At 40.6% G+C, this 12636-nt stretch overlaps 1 protein-coding gene across 1 annotated transcript in view; it reads right to left on the reverse strand.

Moving 5' to 3' along the window:
• Positions 1–11002: 11002 nt before the first annotated feature.
• The window catches only part of ATP1B3 (ATPase Na+/K+ transporting subunit beta 3), a 46239-nt gene continuing 44605 nt past the window's right edge, over positions 11003–12636 (reverse strand). Inside the window, exon 7 of the mRNA XM_027061699.2 lies at positions 11003–11676. Within this exon, the coding sequence (XP_026917500.1) occupies positions 11503–11676 (174 nt within the window). The 3' untranslated portion in view covers positions 11003–11502. The remainder of the gene's footprint in view (positions 11677–12636) is intronic.

Genomic DNA, 12636 nt, shown 5'->3' on the forward strand with positions numbered 1-12636 from the left:
TCTTTCTTCCTTCTTCTTTCTTCCTTCTTTCTTTTTCTTTCTTCCTCCTTCTTAGTCCTTCTTCTTTCTTCCTCCTTTCTTCTTTCTTTTTTCTTCTTTATTCTCCTCCTCCTTCTTTCTTCTTCCTCCTTCCTCCTCCTTCCTTCTTCTTCCTGATTTCTTCTTCTTCTTCCTGATTTCTTCTTCTTCTTCTTCTTCTTCTTCTTCTTCTTCTTCTTCTTCTTCCTGATTTCTTCTTCCTTTCTTCTTTCTTCTTTCTTCTTCCTTCTTTCTTCTTTCTTCTTCTCCTTCTCCTCCTCCTATAATATGTATGTTATTATATTTGATGGAGTCACTGAGTTCCCTAAGTCTCTTCTCGTTTTCTGCAATTCTTTTTTTGTTCAGCTTAATTACTTTCTTTTACTCTGTCTTCTAGGTCACTCATTCATTTCTCTGATTCTTCCATCTGCTATTCATTCCATCAGGTGTTTCTTATTTTGTTTATTGATCCCTTTATGTCTGCTATATTATTCCTTATCTCTGTGTTAAGGATCTCACTTGTATCTTCCACTCCTTTCTCAAATGCAGTGAATATGCTTATGCTCATTGCTTTAAATTCTCTATCAGGCATGTTACTTCGATCTGTTTTGCTTAGATCTCTGGATGTGACCTTGTCCTGTACTTTCACTTGGGATAAATCTGTCTCTGCCTCTCTGTGTCCGTTTCCATGTGTTAAGAAAGTCAGCTGTGTCTTCGTTCTAGAAAGTAGTGACTGTATGAAGAGGAAGTCCTGGAGTGCCCTGCAGTGAAGTATCCTCTGTTCACACCAGAACCTGGTGCTTTAGGAGAATATTCTATGTGTGTTGCTTTTACCCTGCTGTTGAGTCTGAGTCACTTTTCCTTTCTGCCTGTTTTGGGTTGTGCTTCCTCTCTTTGGTGGTAGTGGGACTTAGGCCAGTGCTGAGGGGGTGTGCCTGTCGGATAATTTGGGAGCTGCGCAGCAGTGTTAGCAAAATCTGCATTGGGCCACTAGTCGTATGCTGAATCCCACAAAGTAGTGCAGTTTCTGGGGTCTATGAGGCTGGGTGTAGCTAGACCCAGTGCACCATGGTGGCTGTAGGCACATGGCTGGATGCGATGCACTGGCTGGGTGCAGCTGGACCTGGTGAGCAGAAATGGCTGTGTAGCCAGTGTCTTGACATGGTGCATGTGCAGCTTTAACGAAATTTTCCCTGAGCCCTGGGCCTAGGCTACAAGTGTCTGTGCAGCCCCACCTCCCACAGGTGGTTGTATTGAAGCTGAGAGGCAGGGGAGGAAATGGTGGATGCCAGCTCCCCTGTTTTCAAAGCAGTCCCCCAACACACTCCAAAATCAGAATGAATAGACCTCTCATTTGCGCCTGACATTGGGTAAACTGCTGTTTTTATGTTGCCCCTCTGTGCAGGCTGCTATCTCTTTAAGGGCAGCAGTCAAGCTATCACTGGACTTCCTGGCTAGCCCAGTGCTGAGTCAGCTGACTTTTCAAGCTCCTCCCCATCTTTCTTGTGTTTCTTGTGTTGTTCATTTTAGCCATTCTGATAGATGTGAGGTAGTATCTCATCATGGTTTTTATATTTCCCTGATGATAAGTAATATTGAGCATCTTTTCATGTATCTGTTAGCCATCTGTATGTCTTCTTCAGAAAAATGTCTATTCATGTCTTGCCTGTTTCTTCACTGGATTATTTGGTTTTTTGGGTGTTGAGATTGATAAGTTCTCTATAGATTTTGGATACTAACCCTTTATCAGCTATATCATTTGACAATATCTTCTCCCATTCTGTAGGTTGCCTTTTAGTTTTTTTTCGTTGTTTCCTTTGCTGTTCAGAAGCTTTTTATCATAGTGAAATCCTAATAGTTCATTTTTGTTTTAGTTTTCCTTGTCTCCAAAGATGTGTCTGGTAAAAAGTTGCTATGGCCAAGGTCAAAGAGGTTGCTGCCATGGGGTGCCTGGGTGGTTCAGTTGGTTAAGCGTCTGACTTCAGCTCAGGTCATGATCTCATAGCTCATGAGTTGGAGCCCTGCACAGGGCTCTGTGCTGAAGCTCAGAGCCTGGAGCCTGCTTCAGATTCTGTGTCTCCCTCTCTGCACCTCTACCACTCATGCTCTGTCTCTCTATATCTCAAAAATAAACATTAAACAAATTTTTTAAGAGGTGGCTGCCTATGTTAGTTCTAAGATTTTGATGGTTTCCTGTCTCACATTTAGGTCTTTCATACATTTTGAAGTTATTTTTGTGTATGGTGTAAGAAAGTGGTCAAGTTTCATCCTGCATTTTACTGTCAAGTTTTCCCAGCACCATTTGCTGAAGAGACTTTCCATTGGATATTCTTTCCTGCTTTGTCAAAGATTAGTTGACCACAAAGTTGTGGGTCCATTTCTGGGTTTTCTATTGTGTTCCATTGATCTATGTGTCTTGTTTTTGTGCCACTACCATACTGTCTTGATGACTACAACTTTATATAATACAGCTTGAAATCTGGAATTAAGCCTCCAGCTTTGCTTTTCTTTTTCAGGATTGCTTTGCCTATTCAGGGTCTTTTGTAGTTCCATACAAATGTTAGGATTATTTGTTTTAGCTCTGTGAAAAATACTGTTGGCATTTTGATAGGGATGGCATTAAATGTGTAGATTGCTTTGGGTAGTAGAGACATTTTAACAATATTTATTCTTCCAATCCATGAGCATGGAATGGTTTTCCATTTCTGTGTCATCTTCAATTTCTTTCTTAAGTGTTCTATAGTTTTCAAAGTACATATCTTTTACCTCTTCGATTAGGTTTATTCCTAGGTATCTTGCATGGTTTTGATGCAATTGTAAATGGGATTGACTCCTTGATTTCTCTTTCTGCTGCTTCATTATTGGTGTATAGAAATGTAAGATTTCTGTACATTGATTTTTGTATCCTGTGGCTTTGCTGAATTTGTGTATCAGTTCTAGCAATTTTTTGGTGGAGTCTTTGGTTTGTTTTTTTTTTTTTTTTTTTTAACATAGAGTATCATGTCACCTGAGAATAGTGAAAGTTTGACTTCTTCCTTGCCAATTTGGATACCTTTTATTTCTTTCTTGTCTGATTTCTGAGGCTAGGACTTCAAGTACTATGTTAAATAACAGTGGTGAGAATGGACATCCCTGTTTTGTTCCTGACCATAGAAGAAAAGCTCTCAGTTTTTCCCCACTGAGGATGGTATTAGCTGTGGATCTTTCACATATAGCCTTTATGATGTGGAAGTATGTTCCCTCTATCCCTACTTTCTTGAGGGCTTTTATCAAGAATAGATGCTGTATTTTGTCAAATACAAATGCTTTTTCTGCATCTATTAGGATCATGTGTTTGTTCCTTTTTTTTTTTTTTTTTAATTTGGTGTGTCACATTGATTTGCAGATATTGAACCACTCTTGCAACCCAGGAATAAATCCCATTTGATTATGGTGAATAACTCTTCTAATGTACTGTTGGATTTGATTTGCTTGTACTTTGTGGATAATTTTTGCATCCATATTCATCAGGGACATTGATCTATAATTCTCCTTTTTAGTGGGGTCTTTGGTTTTGGAATTAAGGTAATGCTGGCCTCGTATGATGAGTTTTGAAGTTTTCTTTACATTTCTATTTTTGGAACAGTTTGAGAAGAGCAGGTATTAACTCTGCTTTAAGTGTTTGGGAGAATTTCTCTGGGAAGCATCTGGCCCTGGACTTTTGTTTCTTGGGAGATTTTTGATGACTGATTCAATTTCTTTGCTGGCTATGGATCTGTTCAAATGTTCTGTTTTTTCCTGTTTCAGTTTTGTTAGTTATATGTTTCTAGGAATTGATTAATTCCTTCCAGATTGCCCAATTTGTTGGCATATTTTTCATAATCTCTTATAATTGTATTTCTGAGCTGTTGGTTGTGATCTCCCCTCTTTCGTTTGTGATTTTATTTGGTCCCTTCTCTTTTTGATAAGCCTGGCTAGAGGTTTATCAATTCTATTAATTCTTCAAAGAACCAGCTCCTAGTTTCATTGATCTGTTCTACTGGTTTTGTTGTTGTTGTTTCTATATCATTTATTTTTGCTCTAATCTTTATTTCTCTTCTGCTGCTGGCTCTTGGCTTTATTTGCTGTTCCTTTTCTAGCTCTTTTAGGTGTAAAGTTAGGTTGTGTATTTGAGAATTTTCTTGGTTTTGAGGTAGGCTTGTATTGCTCCATATTTCCCTCTCAGCACTTTTGCTGTCTCCCGAAGGTTTTGAATTGTCATGTTTTCATTTTCATTTGCTTCCTTGTATATTTTTTATTTCTTCTTTCATTTCCTGGTTAACCTATTCATTCTTTAGTCAGATGTTCTTTAACCTCCATATATTTGCAGCCTTTGCTAATTTTTTCTTGTAGTTGTCTTCAAGTTTCATAGTGTTGTGGTCTGAAAATATACGTGGTATGATATCAATCTTTTTGTACTTGTTGAGGCCTGATGTGTGACCCAGTATGTGATCTGTTCTGGAGAATGTTGCATGTGCACCCAAAAAAGAATGTGTATTCTGTTTTAGGATGAAATTGTCTGAATAGATCTGTTAAGTCCATCTGGTCCAGTGTGTCATTCAAAGCCATTGTTTCCTTGTTGATTTTCTGCTTAGATGATCTGTCCATTGTTGTAAGTGGGGTGTTAAAGTCCCCTGCTATTACTGTATTGTTATCTATGAGTTTATATTTGTTATTGATTTATATATTTGGGTTCCCTGCAGGTAGGGACATAAATATTTACAATTGTTAGATATTTTTGTTGAATAGATCCCTTTATTATGATAGAGTGCCCCTTCTTCATCTCTTGTTACAGTCTTTGTTTTAAAATCTAGTTGTCTGACATTAGTGTGGTTACTCTGGCTTTCTTTTGATGTCCATTAGCATAATAAATGGTTCTCCATCCCCTCACTTTCAATTTGGAGGTCTTTTTAGGTCTAAAATGAATCTCTTGTAGGCAGCAGCGTATAGATTTTTTTTTAACCATTCTATACCCTATGTCTTTTGATTGGAGCATTTAGTCTATTTGCATTCAGAAAAATTATTGATAGATACACATTTAGTGCCATTGTAGTACCTGTAAAGTCAGTGTTTCCTTAGATTTTCTTTGTTCCCATCTAATCTTTGTTGCTTTTGTTCTTTCTTTCCCATTTAAAGAGTCCCCTTTAATATATCTTTCAGGGCTGGTTTAATGGTCACAAACTCCTTTAGTTTTTGTTTGGGAAATTCTTTCTCTCTCTTTCTATTGTGAATTACAGCCTTTCTAGATACAGTATTCTTGGCTGCATATTTTTCCAATTCAGCATGTTGAAAATACCATGCCACTCCCTTCTGGCCTGCCAAGTTTCTGTGGAGAGATTGGCTGCTAACCTTTTCTTCCTTTGTAAGTTAGGGATTTCTTTTCCCTTGATGCTTTCAGCATTCTTTCCTTATTTCTGTATTTTGCAAATTTTACTATGATACGTCTTGGTGTTGGCCTGCTTTTGTTGATTTTCATGGGTGTTCTCTGTGCCTCCTGGATTTGGATGTCTGTTTCCTTCCCCAGATTAGGGAAGTTTTCAGCTGTAATTTGCTAAAAGAAGCCTTCTGTCCCTTTTTCTCCTCTCTTCTTCTGGGACTCCTATGATAGGAATGTTACTATGCTTTATGGAGTTGCTGGGTTCCCAGTCTACATTTGTGATCCAATTATTTTTCTTTCCCTCTTGTTTTCAGTTTATTATTTTCCATAATTTTATCTTGTCTATCACTTGTCTGTTCATCTGCTTCTTCCATCCTTGTGGTTATTATATCCAGTTGGTTTTGCATCTCAGTTACAACATTTTCTTATTTTGGCATGACTAGTTTTTAGGTCTTTGATCTCTGTGGTAAGGGACTCCCTGGTGTCTTCTATGCTTTTCTCAAACCCAGCTAGTATCCGTATGATTGTCATTTTAAATTTTGGTTCAGGCATATTATATCTGTTTTGATTAGAGCCCTGGCCAAGACCTCTTGTTCTTTCTTTTGGAATGAATTCCTCCATCTTGGCATTTTGTCTAGGTCTCTGTCTCTTGTGTGTTAGGAATGCCAGTTATGTTTCCTGCCCCTGAGAGTAATGACTACATTAAGAAAAAGTCAGGGCGCCTCGGTGGCTCGGTCAGTTAAGCATCTGACTTCGGCTCAGGTCATGATCTCATGGTTTGTGAGTTTGAGCCCCGTATTTGGCTCTGTGCTGACAGCCCAGAACCTGGAGCCTGCTTTGGATCTCTATCTCCCTCTCTCTATGCCCTGCTTTCCCTTCTCTTTCTCTCTCTCAAAAATAAACACTAAAATACATTAAAAAAAAAATCATATTCTGTCCAGGGGCTGACGCATCAGAAGTGTTTCTGGTGTATGCTGTACGCACTTGGCTGTTAGGTTTTTGCTACTCTTTCTCTCAGATCAGTCTTCTGCAGAGCTTCTTGCCTGCAGTGGGGACTGTTTGGACGTTGTCCACTGTGTAGGAAGTTTTAGCTAGGTGTATTTTGGTCTGTTTGTTACAAGAAACTAGATCCTATTTCCCCTAGAGCTGAGCACTCTGTGGTCAGTGGACTTGGTGCATGTGAGGGTTTGGGGGGCAGTTTGTGCTGGTCTTCTTGGGGGAGAGGCCTGCTGCTGCTCTGATTCTCAGGTACACTTGCCCTAGTCCAGAAGAACCAGTAGAGTTCAGGGGAACGTTTGTGTAAGTGACTCAAGCTTCCACTGTAGATGCTGTGCTGCTCACTAAAGTCAGTCCATGTTGATGGGCAGGGGTAAAAATGGTGTCAGCTGGCTCTCTGGCACCCTAGAGGGGGGTTTGTGCTCTCTACTATTCAGGAAGTGCTCACGGAAGAGTGAACAATCTTCCCTCATGTGTCCCAGGCATCCCTCAGATCGCTGCCTTCACCCTGTCTGCATTTGAGCCATCTGCCCACCCAGCAGCACAGTGCTCCTGTGTTTCATCTCAGGCACACTGGCTGGGTTTCAAAAGTCAAATTTAGGACCTGGCATGGTGCACACCAGCACTGATCCTCTGGGAAAGGGTCTTGCTATGCTGCGGCTGGTGCTGGTTTGTCTTAGAAAGGTAGTTGCAGGAATGCACAGGGGCTTAGAGTTTATGGTAAAGTGCAGCAAAAAGCAGGTGCCCAGGTTCACTGCCCTCAGTAGGTGCCTCTACTCATACACGAATGAACAGGGCAGCTCAGTGGCATCCACCACCTCTTTTGTTCCAAGAACCAGTGCCATCTCTTCCAAAAGCACTCCAAGGGGAATGGTCTCTCCAAGTGTGACCCAGGGGATCCTCAGACCACACTGTCTGCTCTTGGGCCTCTGCCTCCTTCGCTACAGGAGCAGTGCTATGCCAACCAGGCTATACCCTAGCAATGGTGCAGACTTCTATAACTTCAGACTTTTAGTTCTGCTGCTTGTAAAAATTTGATAATCAGCCCCTCTAATTTTCCCTGTCAATGGTTTCGGGGAATTGTCTTTTGCGTGCAGTGCCCTGCATGCTGTGCTCGCTTGCTCTCTGCTCTCCATGGTCAGGGCTCCTTCCTGCCCACAGTACCTGAAATTCTTTTCTCTCCCAAGTCCTGTCTCCACATCTCCTATCTTACACGATGTGGCCTATTTTTTCTCTCTGGTTATGCAGTTTGTCTCTTAGTCCTCAGATCGATTCTTGGATGTTAAGAATTTGGTACTTCTCTAGCTGTGTTTGAGGAATGAGGCAAGTATAGGGTCCCTCTACTACTCTATCATCTTAACTCCTCCCCCTTTTTCTTATTTTGAGGGGTGTTTACTTTTGATTGTTCTCCAGATCACTAGTCCATTCTTCTGTATCCTCTAATCTGTTGATTCCTTCTAGTGCATTTCTCATTTTCTTCTTCAACCGTGATTGGCTCTTTTTAATACTCTTTTTGAAATTGTGAATATGTCATGTCCATTCTTCTCTCCAGTCCAGTGAGCATCTTTATGGCCATTACTTTGAACACTGTATCAGGTAGACTGGTTATCTCCTTTTGATTTCATTTTCTCCCTCTGGTTTTGTCTTGCTCTTTAATATGGAGCATATTCCTATCATTTTGGTTGACTTTGTTTTTCTCTGAATTAGAATAGCTACTTCTCCTAAATTTGAAGGACTGAAGGACTGGTCTCATGTATACTTGTCCCCTTGTGCAGGCTGAATTTCTGGCAACTTTGGTTGTTTGCCTAGAATTGTGGTGGCATGGGCTGGGTTCCTGGGGGTATTCCATGATGGGGTTGCCCTTGGGATGTTGAAGCTGAAGTGGGCACAGGGTGGGGTGGTCCTGTGAGTTTCCATCCAGAGTGTCCTGACAGCTGATGTTGGCACAAGCCATGGCAGTCCTGGGACTCTCTAGAAGGCACCCTGGCAGGACAGCCAGAGCTAAAGTGAGTGCACACCAGTGTGTCCTGGTGGGGAGCTTGGAGCCATTGTGTGCCATGGGCTAGGGGCACATTTATGGGGTGGCAGGGGCCAAAATGAGCAGGAGCATGGAGGTCCTGGGACTCTCCACTGGAGTGTCCTAGCAAGCTGTCTGGAGCCTAAGTGGTGTGGGTCTAGAGTGTTCCAGGATGCTTCAGACTGGTCACCTTGTTGAGACAGGTGCTGTTGTGAGCATTGATCAGGAGTGTTCTGGTGTGCACCACACCGGGCTGCCTTGGGCTAAGGGGTGCCAAGTAGTCGGGCTGACAGTAGGCTGATGACACTGCCTGGACCCTGCTCCCATCTGGACCCTGCTCCCATCTGATATCAAGGTGAAGGGTGAATGTAGATGGTAGCAATCACCAGTCCCTCCAACCCTGAGAGTTCCAACAGGTCCCATCCATTTGGTAGAGTTCTAGTGCTGTTAATTTTTATACTCTCAAAGCCCTTTTAAATCACAGCTTTCTTTTTTTTTTTTCCTGTGCCCTCAGACATACGTGTTCAGTCTTGTAGTACTATTCCACCCCATGGCAAGCATCAGGGTTGGGGTTTCCCTTTGTTACAGTCTTGTCTCTCTTACCATTCTCTATGTGGTCTGTCTTGTTCTACAGCTATTCAGTTAGCTGTCTTCAGGAGAAATTGCTCTATAAATAGGTATAAATTTGGTTGTGTCCATGGAAGGGAGTTCAGGGTCTTTTACCTTGCCATCTTGGACCCTGAGCCCCTAACCTGCTGGATTTTTAAGTATTAGCTAAAGTCAGCTGACAGTTGAATTTTTCTCCATCCACTAGTCAAACCAGTGCTGGATCCAATCACCAAGGATGCAAATCTGGTTGTCTTTATTCCTTTGGTCCCTTGTTATTCAAACTGTGATCTATGAATAAGCAGAATAGCCATGACTTAAGAAATTGTTGCATATAGAGTCTCTTATGGAATCAATCTGCATGTAAGAGGTCTGGTGAAGTTCTGAGGAAAACGTGAAATGAAGCAGAAATGCAGACTCAGGTGGTGTCCAGAGTCCCTTTCATTCCCAAACTCTTCATCTTCATCATATAGGCCCAGCTCCTTCCAACCCTCCCCTCCACAAAACACATCTCTAGAGGGACCTTTGTAGAGGAGTCATAACCCACCTCCTTGGACCCTTGCACATAAATTGCCATTACTGTAATTACACCACATCTTGTCCCAGGGCCTGTTCTAGTTCCCTCTCATTTTCCAGACCATGTCTTCATCTCTATATCCTCAGTTTGGCACATCAGTAACCTGGCACAGAGCAGGCCTGTGATCATTGTTAAAAACCCCTAATTTCAGTAGAAGAGAGCTAGGAAGAGTTGGGGAGGTCAGCTGAACTCATGCAGCAATCAGGGGCTGAGCCATGCCCAAACTCCTGAACCAGGAAGGCACAAATATGATTTAGTCACTTCTGTGAATATCCTATTTGTATTCTCTACAAAACCCACTTCCCCATTTTGGTTATCTCCATTCTTGTTTCATGTTCTGAGAACTAGTTTGTTTTTATCTGAGCTCATTAGAACACAACTTCAATCTGTGTTATACTCCAAAAACACAAAAATACAAATTTAACTGAATACATAATAATATGAATTCCACAACCAACAACTGAAGACCTGTTCACATGGGACCAGCTAAAGTGATGCTCTAGCTGTAGCCCATGACATTGCTTTAGCACTGTAGCATTTTTGAAATTGTTTTCCACTCTTAAAGAGGGCAGAATGGAAAATCAAAGCCCAGAAGTTGTTTCCGTCATTAACAGCTTCAAGAATCATTTTCTTTAGTTGCAAAGAAGACTTCTAAAACAAAAATCTGTTATCACGAAGATCTTAGTGGCAGAGAGGCTGCCACTGGGTCAACAAGGCCATTTGGCTAGCCAAGACCACTTGGAGCATTGATGTTCTCTCCAGATAGCTGTTCCTGAACCAGGTGGGTTGTGTCACAAACCAGTGTCATCCTGGCTTGTACCAACACAAAGAAAACCTCAAGATTATCAGCTTTAGCATTAAGGATAAAAATCAAAACTGGCTTTAAAAAAAAACAAAACAAAACCCAGAGATGATACAGGAAGCATACCTTTCAACAGAGGAGACAATAGCTCACATTATGACAATCATACCATTACAAACATTGACTGAAGGAGAAGATATTTCACGACACTAAAGCATGCTGAAATAAAGCTGGTTTGAAGCTTTGAATAAGTTCCAAGTTTTTAAATTTCACAATTTATATTTTTTATTAGAGTCCACAGTCTGCTAAATAAAAGCAGTCACAATATATTTCACAAACTATTGTACAATTTAAATCATATGAATTTAACTCCATAAAAAATTAGGTGCATATTCATAGTGGCTAACTTAAAAATGCTGTTTCATCTATGGTCTACAATACTTGATAAGAGATTTTAGTTCCAGCACTAAAAATAAACCCATCAGTATATATATTTTTTTACATGTTTTACAACAGAAAGTTTGTGCTCTTAATCAAAAAGATCCACAGACTAATTCAGCATGTAAAAAATAATTTTACAAAACATCCAAGTCAACCTTTCAAATCCACTTTTATTTTCTTTTTTCCTCCTCACATACAGAAGTTTTCCTCACACCACATTTCTTGCAGCTATGAAAGTCACTTGATGTTGTTCAGGTACCATTTTATCCCTACAACTTTGCTGGCATCAAAATAGGAAGTTAACCAGTGTTAAATCTCTAAAATATTTACATAGCACAGCACATTAAGCTTTAGACACTTGGCAATTAAACCACATAAAAATAAGCCCCCTGTACTACATGTTCAGAATCGGTGTTCATGGTCCCTATCTGGCGACTGTACACTGGTTCAAGAGGCAGCAGAGGCAACAGGCAGTTACTTCAGAGGACACCGAACACTATGATCTGGAAGCATGTTAGGATGTTACCCCAGTGTCATGCACCACCCCACCTTTCTCCAAGGTGGTCTCAAAATTCTAGAATGGCAGGTCCAGCTGATACAAAACGAAGACAGACAACACAACATTTACTCCGTGGAGATCCTAACTCCTACTATGCACGTGCTGTGATTTTGAACACAACTCGTCCTAAAAACTTGTCACGATCATCCTGGTTTTTTAGGTTGGGTGATCCATCAATCTTGCATTCGACTGTTACTTCTTTTACGGCACTGCTGCTAGCATTAAAGGACACCTGGACAGCAACTAATGGCTGCAGATAACTCACCTGGCAAATAAAGGAAAACACATTAATTCAAATGCTACAGTAACTTCATGTACATTCTGTGCCTTTTATCAGGCTTTAGATGTATCCCATAGGTTGTAATTTGGTTGTGTCAATCATCATTTTTTAGACATTCTCTATAATCTTGGTTTGAGTTTCCTCTTTCACCCAAGGACTACTCTACTGATTACCCAGATCTCCTATATCCTTACTACGGTTGCTGTATAATCTGATGCAAATATATTCCTAACTATATTACCATCACTGTGGTTTCTAGATACATTTCTTCACTAAAAGGAACTAGGGGGCTGATTTCAGGACTGGGGCAGAGAAACTACAAGATGAATCTGGAATGTCTTACAGTGCTAGAAACAATCATGGAAGCATGTCTAAAGGACATAGGAACCAGCCTGAAGGTCTCTCACTGGCCAAATCTGGGACAATTTTAGCATCAAAATAAACAGAACAGATAATGAGTCCATGACAATATACAGATGGAAATAAATGGTGGCAAGAAGGCAAAGCTCTTTCTCAGAACAGAATGCCACCCTGTAAATGGAGAAAGGAAAAGATGGAATTAGAAAACATCTGGGAACAACCCAGGCAAGAATCAATATATGCTTCAAGTGAAGGGAGAAACAGAACTGTGTAGACTCTCCAATTACTCTCTCCACATAATATTTACTGATTACAAAAAAAAAAAAGCAAAAAAACACCTGGCTGATAACACCTTAATCTACTATCACCACTAATGTGACCAATCAATACCACATCCCTCCTGATATGCTAATTCCAAAAACATTTCTTCTGAGGCATTCTTGCAAAAAAATGTACATTTTACATTTTGATGTAAACTGACATTTAATCATGAAAAACATCAGACAAACTCAAGTTGAGGAATGTAAACAAAACAGGCCCCAAAAGGCCTGTGTTCATTTAAGAGTACAAGGGCATGAAACAGAC

Source organism: Acinonyx jubatus, chromosome C2 (assembly GCF_027475565.1).
Source record: "Acinonyx jubatus isolate Ajub_Pintada_27869175 chromosome C2, VMU_Ajub_asm_v1.0, whole genome shotgun sequence".
NCBI classification, from domain to species: domain Eukaryota; kingdom Metazoa; phylum Chordata; class Mammalia; order Carnivora; family Felidae; genus Acinonyx; species Acinonyx jubatus.